General features: G+C 33.4%; 2 protein-coding genes across 5 annotated transcripts in view; both read right to left on the bottom strand.

Moving 5' to 3' along the window:
* The window catches only part of LOC128907809 (centrosomal protein of 290 kDa-like), a 53577-nt gene that overhangs the window by 32282 nt on the left and 2026 nt on the right, over window positions 1-19269 (bottom strand). For all 4 annotated transcript variants that reach the window (XM_054197121.1, XM_054197143.1, XM_054197128.1 and 1 more), the window contains exons 2-23: window positions 18466-18523; window positions 17757-17877; window positions 17539-17616; window positions 16754-16823; window positions 16520-16566; window positions 15999-16142; window positions 15733-15786; window positions 13885-14037; window positions 13340-13522; window positions 12892-12981; window positions 12694-12816; window positions 10757-10880; window positions 10041-10213; window positions 9346-9508; window positions 8634-8734; window positions 8462-8549; window positions 7869-7981; window positions 4750-4834; window positions 3211-3353; window positions 2466-2630; window positions 1420-1569; window positions 258-373 (exon numbers count right to left, since the gene is read on the bottom strand). In XM_054197121.1, coding sequence (XP_054053096.1) covers window positions 258-373; window positions 1420-1569; window positions 2466-2630; window positions 3211-3353; window positions 4750-4834; window positions 7869-7981; window positions 8462-8549; window positions 8634-8734; window positions 9346-9508; window positions 10041-10213; window positions 10757-10880; window positions 12694-12816; window positions 12892-12981; window positions 13340-13522; window positions 13885-14037; window positions 15733-15786; window positions 15999-16142; window positions 16520-16566; window positions 16754-16823; window positions 17539-17616; window positions 17757-17858 — 2465 coding nt within the window. In that variant the 5' untranslated portion in view covers window positions 17859-17877; window positions 18466-18523. The remainder of the gene's footprint in view (window positions 1-257; window positions 374-1419; window positions 1570-2465; window positions 2631-3210; window positions 3354-4749; window positions 4835-7868; window positions 7982-8461; window positions 8550-8633; window positions 8735-9345; window positions 9509-10040; window positions 10214-10756; window positions 10881-12693; window positions 12817-12891; window positions 12982-13339; window positions 13523-13884; window positions 14038-15732; window positions 15787-15998; window positions 16143-16519; window positions 16567-16753; window positions 16824-17538; window positions 17617-17756; window positions 17878-18465; window positions 18524-19269) is intronic.
* Window positions 6670-7843, bottom strand: LOC128907830 (uncharacterized). The gene has a single exon (XM_054197169.1). It carries the CDS (start codon window positions 7656-7658, stop codon window positions 6810-6812), a length of 849 nt encoding a protein of 282 aa, XP_054053144.1. The 5' UTR covers window positions 7659-7843; the 3' UTR covers window positions 6670-6809.

The following is a 19269-nucleotide window of genomic DNA, read 5'->3' as shown; positions in this document are numbered from 1 at the left end:
AGATATCAGATGCAGAAAGCACAATGCAATCCTCATTATGAATATGCAATATGAAAAGAGTCCGGCAGAAAATATGTTTTGTACCAGTTTTCTGAATCTGTACAGGACTAAAGAAAATACATTGGGTCCACATCCAAGAACAGCAGCATTTATGACATCAACCAAAGAACTACTTCAACACAGCAGCAAATCTTGTATTCAAAATTATTAAGCATTTAGACAGTTGAACTTTTGTAATTCAGAAAATAGAAAAATACCTTTGATATTCTTTATACAGCAAGCCTTGCTGATGACGAATTACTGCAAATTTTCGCTTGTAGTCCTCTACTGCATCTTCTAATTTTTTAAGTAACTGTTCTTTATTTTCCAGTTCCTAATAAATATTATTATTTTCCAATAATTATGATTATTGAAGTAATGATTATTTTCCAAATAAAAATACTGAAGTGATTACCATAGGTTTTAAACATGAAAGTATTAATCAAAATGCCCGTTCTCCCTTGTGTTTTTCATGATAAATGCTTCTATCATGAACTGTGTGAACTGCAGATACGAAGTGTGTTTTTCCTTTAGAAGGAACAGATGAAAAGAAGTCCAATAGACTTTGGCATTCATATTCATAGGTGTGAAACAGTGCACAAACTGCACTGTGGATTACATACCTAAAAGTTCAAAACACATGTTGATAGCCCACAAAGAATACTAATGGAATGTCTAACTGGAAAGCGATGTTTTCTTCTCATGTTTCCAAATACTCTTCTACCTTATAACCGTATAAAGTTGAAAAATATCCTCTAATCAACAAAGTAAAATGAACAAAGACAGAACAAAATAATTTAATAGTAAAAAAAAAAAGGTAAGTTCTTTTTACTCCAATTCTCAAACAATCAATTCTTCTTTACAATACACTTGTCTGATTTGCTTCCCATGGGAATCACTGGCTTTAGTTTCAATGTATTTATGCCTCTTTTTTAAAATGTTGACATATTTTTGACAAATAAAGTTCATATGGTAAATAGAGACATGGGCTGTATAGAGAAAAACTGTTCAGAGTAGGATTTGCACATACAGACCCAGGTGTGGAACGCAGACAGCAGTAAGAGAGAATTTCACACAGAAAGAGTGCAACTGCAGAAGTAGAAGGAAGAGTGGGCAAATATCTAGTTCAAAATTCAGATTTAAACAAAAAAATCTGAATTGTTGTAAAAAATTTAATTAGTATTGGCTCCCAAGATTACAATGCAGCAAAATACTTACAGCTTTTAAAAAAATAGGGTAGCCCAAAGAGTTTACTGGATGTCAGAACTTCAAAATAATTTTGGAGAGTTCTCCCATGTCCATACATGACATGATACTAGATTTTGGAGGAATTAGCTTTATGTCACAAATATTCCTGACATCAAGGACTAAATGAGTTACCTGTATAAGACGTATTAAATATTCATTCAGAGAATTAATCATATTAACACTTGAAGGAACCATTCCTTCTGGAAGATTCACTGTTTGGAAGACAATATTGGCACCTTCTGACTGACGTAATAAGCAAATTTCATTTTTCAGTTGTGCAATCTAAAGAAAAGAAACATAAAGAAGTAGCTCTTGCTATTCAACTAAAAAAAAAATCACTGATAGAAAATATATTGTTTTCCTGTGCCTACATCGGTTGTTACTAACATCCTAATTCACTTCCACTTACGTTCTAAAGCATTCGAACACTCTTTAAAGTAACCTTTTAAAAATGCTGTGATTCCATAAATCATTAAATGCATAATATCTTAAGCCAAATTTATCAAATGACTCCAGCAATCAGGCTGGAGTTTTGGATAGAATTATTGCAGTCATTATTTGATGGTTTAGTCTAAAAAAAATTTTGCCTTTTCATTTAACTTCTTAAAAGCTCTCTGGTTCTCTAACAGTACATAAAACACTATTCTAGAGTATTAGCTACTGGCAAATCTTTTTGCATCACCAAAGCTGTTTAAAAGGCAAATTTAAATTTGACTTCTTGTAAGATAATAGTCCATTCCTCTCTCCTGCCCTGGAAGAAACATTCCACTGAATCAGTTGTACAACTTAAAACAAGATACAGGATATTAAAAAATGATTCATAATTTTAGAACACTGAATCTCTGTTACTTATTTATAAATAACAAATGCAAGACTACTGGCTTTTTGAAGAAAGAAATCTGTGAGCTTTTTTGGGCACAGTGCTCCCCACAAGATAGGCATGCTTGGTGTTCAACATGATAGGATATTCCAAGGATAAAGTAACATTAAAAAGAGTAAGATTTGAATTTAAAATGGACAAACTGGTAGACCAAATACACAAATTTAATTAAGACTTGTATAATTACACTATTTACATAGGCTAAATTCAGTATCTTACACATTGTGTGGTTTGTTCTAAATTATCAGAGCAGACACTTTCCAAGTACAAAATAAACTGTATTAAATAAATTGTGTACCTTTTCATTTGCATTTGCCAGCTGGTTAGAGAAATTTGTTGCCTCCTTCTGAGTCTGTTTCAATTCCTGTCTTAATTCTTCATTTCGTCCTGTAAGCTGGTCAACCTGAGCTTTCAAGTGCACACTAGCATCAAAGATTCCTTCTGAATTCTTTGACTCCATTGCCTAATGAAGTAAACAGTTAATTAACAAAATAGAGAAGAAGTTTAGAAATGCTTTGTTTTTTCATAATAAACTACAGTCCTCACGTTTAGACCACAGGAAATTAGCAAAAAGCATGAAATTTTAATGTTTTAAAACCTACTTATCAGTTTCCTGATGGTATATTTGCCACAGACTGTGATTTAAATGGTTAAATTTTCTGTAAAAATACTCATTTTTTTGGTAAGATGTTTGAATAAAGAATTTTTCTTAAACATTTCCTGCAGGTGCCGTAGAGATAAGAGACATGCAAGAAAACTTTTACCTAAGTTTTATGACTGAGACAATAAATTTGCCAAAGACAGTTTTATACTATCCAGCTGAAGACATTTTTTTTTTAAATTTTTATTGGCAATGTCTTGCTGCTGTATATTTTTAATTTGCATTTTTAAAGAGGTATCACACTAAGTACTCCTACTTTTAACTAAGGGAGGATGTGTATAAGGAAGCTACTATTTAATTATACAATAACACAGTAATTGAGGAGACAAAAAAAGCATATAAATTCTACAAAGCTAAATAATACTTTAGAAATCAAACTTACATTAACTAAACGATCCAGACTAGGGATTATTAAGGCTGTTTCTCCTCCCTTCACACTAGGATCCTTCTGCATTTCCTTGACAGCTTGCAATATTTCTTTCATTCCTTGTTCAAGTTGTTTATTCTCTTCTGATAATTCTTTTACTGTAATAAAAATTGTAAATGTGTCTAAAAGCATTGAAAAAATAAGTTAAGGTTTCCTAGGACATTTCATCATAAATACTTGTTCATGTGATATATAAAAAGAATGTTCATATTATATACAGACATAACCAATTAGGAAGTTAAAAGTAGAGCTGCTAGGAACATACGGAGAGTGTATTCTGCTGGAGAAATACCAACAAAACAATAATGAAATGCTTCATGGGAACAAATTTGACTTCATTGAACCTTCCAGTCTTCAATGTTTCCTGCCAACATTTTTTCACTCCTTTAGTAGCCTGCGTGACTGGCTTTCACAAATCCAGAAATGTGGCTATCTTGGAAGTGTTTGAGGGTAACAATGAAGTATATAGGAATAGACTGAATTCCTGCTGCAGACTGGAAGAAAAGAATGTTTAAATTATTTGGCTGTAATAAAGTCTCAAGACATACAGTTTTCCTGCCACCATTAATCTCTCAGTGGAATTCCAGAGTCTCCAGCACAGAGTTAAGAAGTCTGTAAACTTTAAAAAAAACGCAACAAATCTGCCAGGACATTCTCTGCATCTTAACAATACCGGTAACTGTACTGAAAACCCAGGAGTGAACTGCAAAATTTGGAGCAGTTTGAGCAGTTTCACCAAGCCTGTTCTGAAAAGTCAAAAAGAAATTTTGGAATTCACATTCTCTGGGAAAAAAATGAGATTCTTGTCTATAGGAATTAGCGTTATTTTTATTTCAGAGTGCGCGACAGTGCACTTCACCTAACATACATATATACGTAAGCAGCAAGTGGGTTTTATTCCCCAACACTTCCTTGGAACCAGGAAAGCACTACAATTACACAAGTAAATTGAATAATTATTATAATTGGGATCACTCACAGACTTAAAGCCCTTATTAGGTCTGATTCAGGAAGGAAAAACATGAGAGATCCTAGTCTAATGCATTTAGTAAGAATAAACTATGCTTCATGTACTATCACTAATTTAAGTTTTAAATTAGCAACACTATATATGTATTTATACACAAACACGAAGATACACACTATTATAAACATAAAATTTAAAAAAAAATTCATTAATGAGAATTCCAAGAAATTCCAATTCGATAAACGCCATTTACATTCACTGTTTTGTAATCATAGTGTTCACACCTGGACCAATGCACAACCGCAATTTTCACAGTGGAGAAGTATATCAGAATAATTGTATAATAACTTTCTATGTACACAGCAAACTCAATCACTGTGAAAGAAATCAAAGTAAACTTTATATAAAAAAACACCTGTAAAGACAGGTATTTGTGGTCACAATCACAAAATCAGAACAGCTAAATAAGCAAACAATCTGCAGGTACCTGAAAATATTCCCTACTTTTAAAACAGGTTGCAACTTACATTTAGATTGAAATTTGGCTATTACAGTCCTGTTCTTCTCCAAATCTCTCTCTCTCACACTTAATTCATTTGCAAGATGCTCATTCTAAAGAAAAGAACAAAGAAGGCTCAAAAATTTTAATTTAGAAATTTTAGTATTAGAGTTTTCATTAAGGCTCTGTGGTTAAATAAGAATAAATACTGGAAAATATTGCTAATCCATACATATTCAACAGTGAAATTACATAGCGTGTAAATGAGGAGTTATATAGAAGGCAACAATCAAAGAAACATCCTCATCTTCATAGCAACAAAAGTATCAGGAAAAAATTATTAAAGCATGAATGAACTTTATAAATACTTATCCTGGTTTGGGTTTTTTTTTGTAAACCTTGTACTACCTGCACTGCCTGGCTTCTGCATCTTTCAAGATTTAATTCTGTATAACTATTTAGCATACTCTTCATCAACAAATCTCTGGCTATCTGCTCATTTTAGAAAAAAACCCAACAGTAAGTTATCAGCATAGGATTCTATCTCCATTTATATACAAAAGATAACATTTCCAAGATTTATCTTCCAAAATATATAAAAAAACCCTACTTCTTTTCTACTGTAAAAAGGCATTCATTCCACGGTTTGGCTAATACAGTATTTTAAGAGAAATCACAACAGCAAAGCACACTCCTGTAGCATGGAAAAACTGTTTTATAATTGAAAAAAGCCTGATGTATATGGACTTATACTTTCTACTGATCAACCACATGCTCAAGGGGCTCAACAGAAATACCATCCATTCCAAAACATTTCAGTTAAAGATAGGAAAGACCTATTTGCTTATCTTACACATTTTAACCGTGATGTTTCCCCCTCACATTCTTAGATGGTTTCTCCCAGACAAAAAATACACAGATTCCAATTTTAGCAATCTAATGTTCCAGTCTCAGCCTTTTTTAAAATTTAGAGTATGCCTTCATGAAAATTTCACAGTCAACATGTGAATCTCCCGCCTGAAATGCAACGGTAACAGAGGTGGATTCACTGGAAGAATTACACAAGGTGTATCCCACATAACACTGTCTAGGGAAACATGTATTTTTGGGTCATACAGCAGTTGGAACAACAGTCTGGTACAGACCGAAAGTCTGTGAGACTCTGAGGGACTGGCTTGATCCATGCCCCAAATATATCCGTGGCAACCAAAGCAATGTCCTCCTCTATACAGAAAACTAACATAGCATTTCAAGCTACCAATTTAGGAAGCTACCAGTGCATAATTTTTTTTATATGATTTATCATGTGAATAAAAGAAGCAAGTATCCTGAAATCAACCCAACCTTTCACCGATTTTAAAAAGATTTCAAAAAACCTTTTGAGAATTTAAAAGATTTAATCATTAGAGATCATTCTAATAACCAATGGATTTTTTCACTGGAAATCTTTTTTTCTGAAAATAGATATACATTATCTTTGTCAGTTGGCATGGAAATGGACTCGGAAACTTCTTAGGTGTTTCCTAGAATGAAAGGCCTTTCTCATTCTAGAAGTCTAACTTTACATCATCTGCTCTCTCTGGAGGTAGGAGACAAGTCCTCTAGTCAAACAACATCTGTGTCCTTTAACAGAAATCTCATCTGTTTTTCATACCAAAGGACTGATTCAGTCCCTACTTCATTCAACTAATGTTTGTAAATTACCCTTCGTATTTCTCTGTATTTATTTAGAACCATTTTTAAAAATAATCCTCAAACTATTTTGTTTAAAAAACAAGAATTGACTTGCATGAGATGCAAGGCTGTATGCACCAATAAGAAAAGTGATGGGTACTTTGATTACACATACGTGTGTAAGGCCTTAGAATAAAAACTGTTCCCTGTTCATACACATCTATGTGAGTGTGCACAGGTGTTGTGCAAAACAAACTTCTTCCACCAACAGAATGAAAATATATGCCTACATTTTTCAATCCTATGTCAACAAATAAACAGCAGATTAATGACTTGGCATTGCTTTTTATTAGAAGAAAAAATGCCCAATCCTATAGCTTTAATCAAGAAAGATGAAAGTAAACGAACGCATTTTTACGATTTGAATTTATCTTCTAAATAACTGCAATAGATATAAAATATACACATATTATAAAGGTGTCTCACCTGATATCTAAGAAAGGCTAATTCTCTCCTCAATTGCTCTATGAGATTTTCAACAGGATCTACCTGACCTGAGTGTTCTGATTGTCCATTTTCAAGTCCACTTCCCAAAGTCTGTACTTGCAACAATTCTGTTAAGCATTTCTTTCCTTCTCTGTCTTCTTGAAAGGTAGTTAAATCAGAAAACTTTACTTGAGAATACCCTCGTTTATCCTTCAATGGCATTATTTGTGTTTTGTGCATTACCGGCTTTCCAAGAGCACAGGACATAAGAGATTTTTTGCTGAGAGATAGTCCTGGGTAAAAATTTTCCTGACCTGTTTGGTCTGAATTGGAAGTTATGGATACTTGATTCTGAAAAGATGGTTCCTTTCTATAATTTTGGTTATTTACCTCTGAGGTCTGACACACTCGCTGATAAGCAGAAAACAAACTTGTGTAGTCTGATTTTAAGTCTTTTGACATATCTCTGTTGTCTGTATAATCTGTTATCCCTGATGTCTGTATAATTTGTAGCTCTGGTGATACGAAAAGCTCTTTTATGCGAAGAGTTTCAGAATTACTGCTGTCATTAACCAGTTGCCACTCTGTCACATGTTTTGAACCTAAATGAACCAAAGAAGTATTTCTATTTTTTTCCAAGAGATCTAAAGTCTGAAATATGCCAGAAGTTCTTCTAGGTGGATTTCCCACAACCTTACTGTTTTCAGCTACATCTTCCTCTGACTTCAAAAGTCTAACCGGTGCTTCTCTATCTGCAAGTGTATTTCTCCTTTCCATGTTACACAAGCTGCTAGCCTATATTCACAAAAAATACAGAATATTCATTAGTCTTCTAAAAAAATTACAAATCATTATTTTCTGGATTTTTTTAAAAGCAGTTAATAAAAGCACCTAGAGAAATATTTGAATGGATATTTACAAAATAACATTATTTTATTTTGAAACAGACATACAATAAATGCTTGTGAACTTGCGTTATGAACCTACCTTTGCTTTTACTTCAGCAATATCATGTGTGCTCAAGAAATCCAACTTCCTCTTATTCATTCCCTCCTCTTCAGTAAAGCCATCAGTTGTCTGCATATCACCAGCATCCAGTCCTAATTGCAAGTAAATGTACAAGTAATAAATGATTATGAATTTTTAATTTGTCTCCGAGCAAGGGAATATATTCCATTTAGTGTATCTGAATTCTAATTTTCTACCTGCAAAGTAAGGAGTCGTAAACCTTTCCATTTGAGCACATTATGCTTCCCTGGGTGGCACAGAACTGAAATTTTAAGATTTTTGAAACATATACATGATATAGATTTACTGGAAATCATGGTGATACCATCCCTGCATCTAAGAACTGCAAGTCAATGACACAACTCGCATTACTAGTCATCACAAGTCAAAAAGCTACGGAGCTGTAAGACTATGGAAATACATACCCACTCACTTCTTCCTACAGATTCAATGAGATGTATTTATTATTTACCCTTCTAATTTAAATAAATGAGTAAATACAACAAAGCTATATTAATAAATATAGACAGCATGTTATTGAAAGGACAGTATGTAATAAAAAAAAATCCTACCTATTGTTGCAACTCTTCTTCCTTTCTCCTGAGCCAACTTACGAATCTGTTTTTTCAGTTCAAGTCTTTCCTCTTCTAGTCTTTCAATCTGCATATTAATATTCACAGATCCGTATTATCAAACACATTTTTATTATGTAACTCTCATGCAAAAATAGGAGTTATCACTTGCCTCTTGCAAAAGAATCTGGTTTTCAGCTCTATATTGCTGCTGTTTCAGTGTTTTGCTGCTTCTGAATTCATTTAAATCAATCATTGTCTTTGGCTCAAGACCTAAAACATGGTATATGATGTATAATTATTCATTAAGGAGGAACATTAAAGGTTAGTAATCATTAGAATGCGGTTCATTTAAATAAGAATATAACTAGTGAAGTATCATTAAAAAAAAATGCCGATAGTTGAATAAGTATTTCTATAGATGTACACACATCTTACGCTTCATGCATAAACAACATGCATAAAGTTACTTCAGCAATAAAATACCACCTAAAATTAACTTTATGTTTAGATTCTTCTACATAAAAATAAGCCTGTCCAAAGTTTTCTCTGTGTTTTTCAGTCTAGCATTAAAACTTCAATATGTTATGTTTTCCAAATACCATATTATGAAATTAATTAAGGAGGAATGAAAACCAAAAAAGCACTACAAAACCTCTTCTCCTACTTTCAAAGCAACCTGTAAGCCAAGTTTAGTCATGTATATTCAAGTTTAGTCACATACCTTCGTGCAGTTTGTACTAACTAAAACTACTTGCAAATATTAGCAGAATATAAAAAATTATTTCCAAGTAGTTACTTGATATAGTAAAAGATCTCCATGACATAATGTTATTTCAATTCTTACCCAACAAATAATTGAAAACTTAATGGATATAGCATACCTAAGCGCTCTCTAAGTTCTTCGTTTTCATCAAGAAAATCATTTATTTTAAGTTCAAGTTTATTGACTTCCTTAATTAATGTTTCGATCTCATGGTCTCGTATTTTGATATGCCTTTTTAAATTTTTTATTTCAGCAACAGCCTCTTCCAATCCATATATTCCCTGTAAAAACCCAAATGGGAAGTAAAAAAATAAAAGCCAAGAGAAGATGTAAAAAAAGAAATTATTAATCTGTCTTTTGTCATTACACTGATAAGAAAAAATGTTTTTCAACCTGTATCACTCTTCTGCACTATGCTGAGTGAAAAAAGTTACTGAATAAAAATCAGAACCTACAAATCTGTCTTTTGACTACAGAGGAGTCTCTGCGTATTTGCAAATGGAATCCTCTTACTACATGATCCTCCTGAGAATTATATCTTGACTGTTCAATTACCATTCAATGGACTTCAGAAGCCCATATGAATATGTTAAAACTGACAACTTGTAAAAATTACTAAGTATGGCTAAAAAATTGCATGCACTCAGTGACCACTGAATGTTATTATGCAAAAAAAAAAGAAAAAGAAAAACCAACAGCATCAGAAGTCATTCATTCAATTTCTAATTAGAACACAGTCAATAAAAAATGGAAGGACAAATGATCATCTAAAAATATGATGAAATACCCTGTCCATTCTAACAAATCGTTTACCAGTTCATAGTCTCTCATTCTTTTCAGAGTCTCAACAAGCTCTTTGTCCTTTTCTCTAGCATCTGCTTCTGCTAATTCTGCTGATTTCTCAGCCTCCTTAGTTCTCTCTTCTAGCATTTTTAACTTTTCTTGCATATCCACAATCCGATTCTGCTGAGCAAGAGATAAGTGACCTGGAAAGAAAAACTTTGATCTGTTTACAATTCAAGTAGGAATTCTTGCTATCAGCCATTAAGCAATAAAGAAACACTTCAGATAATGCTATAAAGGAGATCTTAATTTTCTGTTCTTTTTACTTAAAGTAATTACAAAAGACTACATAAGAGAGCTTTTCTTTTTCCTCTCTCAATCTTTCATTCAAACAATATTTATGAGATGGGCACGTAAGGGACATCAGAATTTATTCTGAATTACACGCAACTACTCATTTTCAATTCTTGATAGAGCTAAGTCTATATATTATACTCTAACCTTTACAGACCAGGTATAGTTTTATTAGGCATTGTATTACCCATAAAACTCACTGAAGTACTGTGGATAAATTTAAACTCTTCTCAAATGTTTAATAAATGGAAATGAACAAAAAAATTAGAGACTAGTATTACTCATATACTGCAAACATTTTTTCCATATTTCTAGAGAATAAAGAATGCACAGTAAATTTGTCGTTTCTTATTTTCCTTTTCATAGACCTTAAGATAAAATGGTCATGTTACCTTTATCTTTTTGGAGATCGTTTTTTAATTCCTCAATAACAAATGCATTTTGTTCCATTTCTTTGGTATACTGCTCAACTTGCTCAGTAAGCAATCTTATCTGAGCATCTCGCTCTTGCATTCCCTGCACACACCAAAAAAAAAGAAACTCCATTAAAGAATTCTTCTTTACTGACTGGCAAGCTACCAATACAAAACACCACACAGTAAACAAAGAAATCAAAAGTAGCTAATACAAAACAATTCACAGAACAAGCAAATATACCATACTTACAACATAAAGTTCAGATATTATCTAGAAGTTGAGTATATAAAGGCAAAGCAGAAAAAAATAAAAGAAAGAGTAAAAATAAAGCATTCAAACAAATTTTAAAAAGCAGTATTTTAGTATATCAATTTTAAATGGAACAGTTCTCTCAGAGTTAGGCCACTGTATAAAGAAAAGTTTCACATGATACAGGTTTCTTAGAGCTTCCTCATTAAAAATCGCCAGCAGGAACCAAGAGATACAAGTTCAAGATTGGGAGGACTAACAACCCATCACACATGACACTTGTATCGCAGACTGCCTTTCAGCAAGCCATCCAACTTTCAAAAATTCTTATCACACCTTGTTTTGCATGCATATACATTCATAAGTACACACAGACTGTGAAAGTGACACATCACAGAGAGCTTAATACTATTTTTTCCTGTGATGAATGAAAAAAGAGGAAAAAGATAAAATAGAGATTGGAAAAAAGTTACAGAAAGTAATTATAATGTAAAAATCTCAAGAGTTGCCAACCTTACTGTACACCAATGTTATGAAAAACAAAAGCTCAGGCTTTCTTAAAGACAAATATAACCACATTTCAAATCTAAAGCTAAAGAGCTTAGCAAAGTTGTAAGGAGCTAAACATAACCCTTCAGAATATAAACATACACTGAACCATAACAAGCTCACTCCATTTGAGGTAAAACACAGTGCAGAAATTTTATTTAATTTTTAACTGTCCGCTTTAAAAATATGCTTATTTCCACAAAACTGTTCAAAATGTCACGCTAATGATGGTCATCCAAAAAAGAAACCTCTACAGCCATCTAGTCAGCTAAAAACAGACTCTACAACTGCTTATCAAAGTTACTTTCAGCTGCCTTCCTCTTCTGATCATCAGAGGGTGATTTGTACTTAGGGTGTTTTTTTTCTCCTGAGAAGCTATCTGTTCCTATTTTTGGAAGACCGCATAAATATATCTCACTATACCGCTCAGTCTACAAGGGGCCAACATACAACACAAATGTCATGACACATTCACTTAAAAAACTTGAAGGAAGGCAGGAGATCATCCTGATATCATACAGTCTGCTTTCCATAATGTGTATTTCAGGGTTCCTAACGAGCTGCATTATTTATTCATTCTTTTTATGTTTTTCAAGAAAGCGGGGAAATTCAAAATCATAAAGAACTATGTAGTTTTGCACAAATATGAGAGGTACTTAAAAATTCAGCTAGCTTTATCATGGGCTGAACCACAGACTTCATAGCATGGCATGAGGTGAGACAAAGGAACACAGAAAATTGACCACTAGGTGAGATTCTTCCGTGACCAACAAATTTAGAGGACAGAAACTAAGCTATAATTTAAAAACATTAAATTATGGATGCTTAGACATTAAAGCAATCACTCTACTAATAGTTAGAAAAGAGAAATATGAAAGTAACAGAACCAGCTACCAAGATCTCAGTTCATACATACAGGAAGAGAAGTTTCCTTTCTCCATTGTCTATTAAGCAAACTTTGTAGTGGAATGAATCAACCTGTCTCATAATTCTGAAACATAAGTAACACACATTTCGGTATTTGCAAACTATGAAAGACTAAATAATTGTTTGGTCCCTAGCATACTTAGCGAATGGTAATTTCTACGTGTGTAATTTCTCATGTAGACTGTACCTGCTGAAGAGCCAGTACACTGTTTCTGTCTACATCAAGTTGGGCCATTTTCATTTTCTCTTTCAAGTTAAACAACATTTGCTGATACTCTAGGATTTCATCATCTTTCGAAGCTAAGATTTTCTGAAAAGAAGATAAAATACCATCAGAACACTTGAAATAATCCCTAAAAATAATTTTTAAAGCATTAAAAAGTACCTTCCATTCTTCAACTTTTGCATTTACAGCTGCCATGAGTGGATCATCTTCCTCATTCTTTGCTTTCAGCTGGTCTGAAAGCTCCTGAACCTAGAAATGCCATTTGGATGAACAGCATATCACAAAAATGTTTTGTTAACCAATGTATATGTACAAACACACTACATCAAGCACATTGAATTTAACAGATTAGCATTACAGCAGCAAGGGAAGATCGTGACTCTTTAGAAGAGAGTATCACTAACATTTTGTACAAAAAAATCTTGCTAACTGCCATCAAGTTTTAAAATTTCCATCAAATTTAAAGATCACACTACTTTTAGAGTGTTATTTCTGTAGAGCGTGTGTTTTTTAACTTTATATGTTGAATGTTTTTTAATTTAAGCTAAAATAGGACAATACAGTATATACCTAAAAAAAAAATTACATTTAATAAGTCAGTACTTACTTGAAATTTGTACTGTTCTTTCTCTTTTCTTAACTGATCCATAATAATATCAGATTGTTGCACAATTCGTTTCATTTTATTATATTCATCAGTCATCTTCTCCATTTCTTGCACCGATTCCTCAAGATTCTTCCTCATTTCTTGGTTTTGAATGTCTAACTTCTCATTAGTTTCAGTCAAATTCTGCAAAATTAAAGAAAAGCTGCTTTTAAAAAGTGCACATCTTAATATCTGAATAACCAGTAATTGATAGCTACCTTAATTGTATGATTTGAAAGTATAAATTAGCACAGAAGAGAGTGTTTCACCTCTAGATCATCAATTTCAACAAATCCTAACAGCAAATAAAAGACAAATTTCCCATTGCCAGTAACTTCATTACCTCTGCCAGCTTCACAGATGCAGACTATATGCATCACAGAACCCAACTGCATTACGAATTCCCCTACTCCACGTGACTTGATTTGTAAATGGACATAGCTTTGTGAAAAACACTATTGTCAGTACCAGTCTAGTAAAGACTCAATAGCATGCATAAATTTTACCTGAATTTCATCCAAATACTGGACAAGCTCAAAGTTCTTTCTGGACAACTGTGATCTGTAATCAGAATCCTCTCCTCTTCGTAATAAAATTGTTTCTTTTTGAGAATCTATTTGCCTCTGATAGTCAACTACATCCTGACGCAATTGTTCATTCTGCACAGAAAGGAAATCAAACATAAATCTATTTTGAAGAGTTGAAGACGAAGTTGTTGCTTTTCTAGCAAGCTAACACAAAGAGCTAAGACAGTCAAAACCCATCCAAATTCCTACAGTCTGCTTTTAAAAAACTTAGAAGCCTCACCTTTTTCTTTATGCGTTTTTTCTTCGGATTAAAAAGGAGAGAACAAGATCAAGAGAACAAAGCATGAAAAATATTAGAAATTATCTTTGCTTTAGGAAGACAAAATAGGAATCAAGATAAAGAAAAATGAAATAGAGTTTTCTATAAATCTGTGCACGCATGTACATACATACACACACATACATAAAAGGGCACTTTGAGGAATGATTCTCAAGTTTTCTCCCCTATTTTATTCTCTTAGAGGCCAAGATTACAGATATTAAATGCTATAAAACATGCATTTTTTTCTAAAAATAGCCAGAAAAAATATTTTAAGAGAATGATTAAAAAAATTCTAGTAATATAGAACGTTAACTCTATCTTTGTGTTTACTGTTATATTTTGACTTTTTATAATTTTATTTTGACAAATGAGACAATCTTAGCAAAAGCAGCAAGCATAAACCAAATCCCATCTAATATCCACCAAATTTAATTGTCAATAGTATTTAAGAAAAATACTAAAAATTCAAAACACAAAGTCCAGACAAAAATAATGCCCAGTAGGACTATGTAAATTCAAATGTAGACACCTCCTGACTTCAGTTGACTAAGTTTCATTGGAACCACCTGAACCAATGGAGCCTTACAAGAAGCAGTGCAAGTGCAGCAGTGATCCAACCTCATCTGGTTTTGATGCCCAGTAACTCCACGTAATACACCATCTCTCCTGTCCTGGGTGATCGCCGTGGCAGATGGAGACCAGGGTCATGGATGGGATGAACTTAATGGACATTTTATGGACATTTATGGATATTCATAGACATTTCATAGGGGTGGTCAATAGACTAAAGAAATGTTATCTGTGTATAATATCAAAGAATGGGAAGGGGGGGGTGGTTAATGAGGATGTAATTCAAAAGTGTGGAATAAAGTGTGGAGAATGTCATGGTTTCAGTTGGGACAGAGTTAACTTTCTCACTAGCAGCTGGTGTAGTGTTGGTATAACACTGATGTTTTTAGGTGTTGCTAAGCCTTTTCCGCTCCTCACAACGCCCTGCCAGTGAAGGCTGCGAGTGCACAAGAAGTTGGGAGGAGCCACAGCCAGGACAGCTGATCCCAGCTAACCAAAGGGACATTCCATGCCATGTGACATCATGCTCAGCATATAAAGCTGGGGGGGACATCTGGAGTGATGGTATTTGTCTTCCCAAGTAACCATTACATGTAATGGAGCACTGCTTTCCTGGAGAAGGCTGAACACCTCCCGGCCGACGGGAAGGGTTAATTACTCTTCTGCTTTGCCTGTGTGCGTGGCTTTTGGTCTACCTATTAAGCTGTCTTTATGTCAACCCACGAGTGTTTCCTCACTTTTACTCTTCTGATTCTCTCCCCCGTTGCAACTGGGGAGAGTGAGAGAGCAGCTGTGCGGTTCTAGCTTCCAGCTGGGATCGAATCACGACAAACAGAATTAAACATCATGCCACACCAAAGACTATAAATACAGAAAGCTAATAATATATTTATAAAGTTCAAAATACAGTAACTCAGAAATAATTCTTTACTAACCTCTCTCCTTAATCTGATGTTTTCATTTTCTGCATCTTCATTTCGAAGAGCAAGCTAGAACAAGACGGAAAACTGTTATATGTATCACTAACACCACAAACTATGAAAACAAAGAACTCTAGAAACAAAACAGAAAACGAATGCACAGTGGTCCTATTTCATCAGTGTTTTTTTGTTTTGATTTCAGAGGCTCTTTTCAGAACATTAACTTTTAAAAAAATGTGCCAGAACCGATTTTAGAGATGTCAAACTGAAGTTGTTCTTACCTGTTCGTTCACTTTCTTCTCTTTTTCCAATTCTTTTTCTATATCTGTTAACTGTCTCTCTTTTTGTTCCAATTGTTTTTCCAGTTGGTGGATCTCATCACGCAAAAAACGAGTATCGCGACCACCAGCAGATCTTTGTGCCATCTTAAGAGCATTAAAATAACATTACAAATATAGTACAGTTCTTCAAAATAGAAAGAACTAAAAAAAAAAAAAATCAGATGCTAAGACTAACATTCCTATTGTTCAGGAAAAGCAACAGGAAGGGCTCACTAGCTTCTTTCAACAAAAACCAGAAATCTCTAAAAATAAATGGGATTTATTCAAGTAAAAAAAATTCACTGTATGTACAGATCTTTGCAAACCTGAGGCTGGTGAATATTCAAAAGACAATAAAAAGTATTATCTAAAATGTAAGGCTATTACATCTCTTCACTAGAGTAAAATACTAGTCTAAAAAAACGCATTTAAAGGACGCCACCAAACAGCACTCTATTAACTAACAAAATTTTAAAACATACCTCTAATTCATTTTGAAGTTTCATCACCTTTGTTTTAAATTGATTTTCTGTTAAAATAGACCAGATACAGTGAATTACCCAACAAGGTAAAAAGTACATAAAACAACAATGGTTAACCTTAGTCTTTAAATATATGGCTTCACTGAAGCAATTGAATTCAGAGCAGCTGGTATTTTATTCAGTTCCCTAAACTTAAGAAAAAACCCCCAAAATAGCATAAAAAGGCTTGCTTACCACATTTGGCTTGCTCTTCCCCAGCTTTTTCAACTTCTTCTAGTGCCAGCTCTACCTCTTGAGCTTTCATCTGGAAAAAATAGCATAGTAAACAAAGAAGAAATATTTACTACTTCTGTAAATTAAAAGTTTGTTCCATAAACCTCATGTTTCAAGTGACGAAAACATTTACAGAAGAACATTGATTTTCTCTCTTTAAACAAATGAAACCACTCCCGTTCTTCCCCATGCTGACAATTAAGAAGTTCAAATTGTTGAAATTGTTGCTGTTATTTCTTGCTTTCTAATGCTGCTGTTATTGCTCGCTTTCAGTACATTTATGAGTAAATACAGGAAAGTATGACAGATTTATGGGATCAGTTTTAGAATGGCAGTGTTTCTTCATTCCTGGTGATGTTTTTATTTACTCTAACCCATCAATCTACCACAAAACCTTCTATTAAAGTTAAAATCCTTACCAATAACTTACAACATCTAACCAATTTTTGAGATATTTGTTTGCATTCTCTATCTGTAAAACTAAGGTTCCTTAACTATATAGCTATGTTAGTCCTATTCCCTTTACTTCCCACTGCTACATGCTGTAATCCCAACAGCTACAAGCAGATATTCTGGTGTAAGCATACATTTAGCATATAAATGTTCTTAGGAGTAACCAGTGTGTTCAATGCAGGAAAAGAAAAAAAAAAAAAAAGAAAAGAAAAAAAAAGGGAGCAATGATGCTTTCATTTAAACAAAAAATAAATAAATGCATCTGCAGAATTGAAGAAAGGATTGATACAAACCTTCATTAATGACTGAGTAATTTTAAAGAGGTGTATCAGTTGTTCCGGAGTTTCAGTTTTTAAATCCTTCCCATCGACCTAAGGAAAGATGCCAACAGTGTTTTTACACAAATATCAATGAAATCCACAAAATAAATAATTTATCTGTGTGAAGGACCAGACACAGTTCAGGAAGAATGCATAACAAATCCTTTATGTTCTGCTTTTCCCTTGAGTACCTTGGACATGGTCTCCAGCAATCTGTCAGCTAGTTCCTCTTGACGAGGCAGAGCATCTGGATCAACTTTCATAAGCTTCTTCCAATCTAAAATGGGTGCCATATTGAATTTATAATTTCTCCTGGAACAAAAATTAAAATAACAATTACCAGACATTACCAATGCCAGTCAATTCTATGTTAAATGATTTAAAGGAGGCTGGCCACTGAATCACACAAGATGATTCTAATAACTGTATCAATTTTGTAACACTGATCTAACATTGCATTCATGTTTTGGTCTACTGCAAACAAGGAGACTACAGTAAAACCATTTTTTCCCTAAGCTAAAAATTAGATCATGCATACTCGAGGAATTTGAGACACTAACAGTGAAGATTAGGACACGTGTGAGACCTCTATTTTAACTTTAATACCCTCCCCACCTCTCAATGCGGTATTTTTAAGTTGCCCTTTGAACCAGCCCTTGCAGGGTAAATATCTCCTTATAGTCACAAACCCATTATTTCTAATATTTAAAACACAACCAACACCTGCTTTAGTTTGATACTATGAGAATCCATTTCTTGATATTAATTTCTAAGATATTAAACTCTTGTATTAAATATCCTTTCCTTTTGATTTGAATACTTGAATTAAGACAGTAAACAACCTGGAAACTTACAAAAATCTAATCAGAAAGTTGTGCAAAGATTTGTTCTAATGCTTACCTACTGGTTGCTGTGGGCCACAGTGACTTCTCATACAGCTGAAAAGTCAACGCAGTATCTGAAAAAGGCAGAAGAGATTAGAAGTATTGGATTAGTCTATTCTCTGGGGCTGTCTCTAGCCTTTGTTATCAATATTTCAAAAATTAGGTCCTGCCAAGTTTAAAACAGAACATCTTGAAATCTACATATTGCCCTAAATTATTAATATGGTATAAACGGTTAAGAAAATTTAGAAAGAAATAAAACTAACTACAATATTAAATTAATTCTTATTCAAAAAATTAATAACACAGCAGGGATACATGTTTTACAGAAATAATAAACAATGCTCTATGCTGAGCGTGATATTTTGAGATGTGTTCCATCACGCATCCTGTTCATCATCGAGCAGTTTAAAAACTCAACAACTGAAACTTCCTTCCTTAATGAAAGGCTGAACTGGTAGTACTTTCCCAAAAAATATGGCTAAGCTGTCTGAAAGAAGAGCTGTAAGACTTTGAAACCTTTCCTCATCTTTTTTGAATAAGTAAACTACTTGAGAGCTCCCCCATATCTACCATTTCTTCAGTGTTTTAGAAAACATGCATTCCATATAATCCATGACTTTGTAAGGATGACATCATATACACGTTTTTGCTTTTCTGCATTGTTATAGATGGCAAAGGAAAACATGAGAAAACACTTACTGATCTCAGCACTCTTACTTCTTCAGTTAATTGAATACTACTTGATTTCATCAACATACTTGTCTAAGGGTTGGGTTTTTTTAAACATACTGATTTTTTTCTTAAACAAGGAGATGTA

The sequence above is a fragment of the Rissa tridactyla genome, chromosome 1, assembly GCF_028500815.1.
Source record: "Rissa tridactyla isolate bRisTri1 chromosome 1, bRisTri1.patW.cur.20221130, whole genome shotgun sequence".
NCBI lineage: Eukaryota > Metazoa > Chordata > Aves > Charadriiformes > Laridae > Rissa > Rissa tridactyla.
Note: the sequence above shows the minus strand (reverse complement) of the source record. Positions and strands in the feature narration are given on the sequence as shown.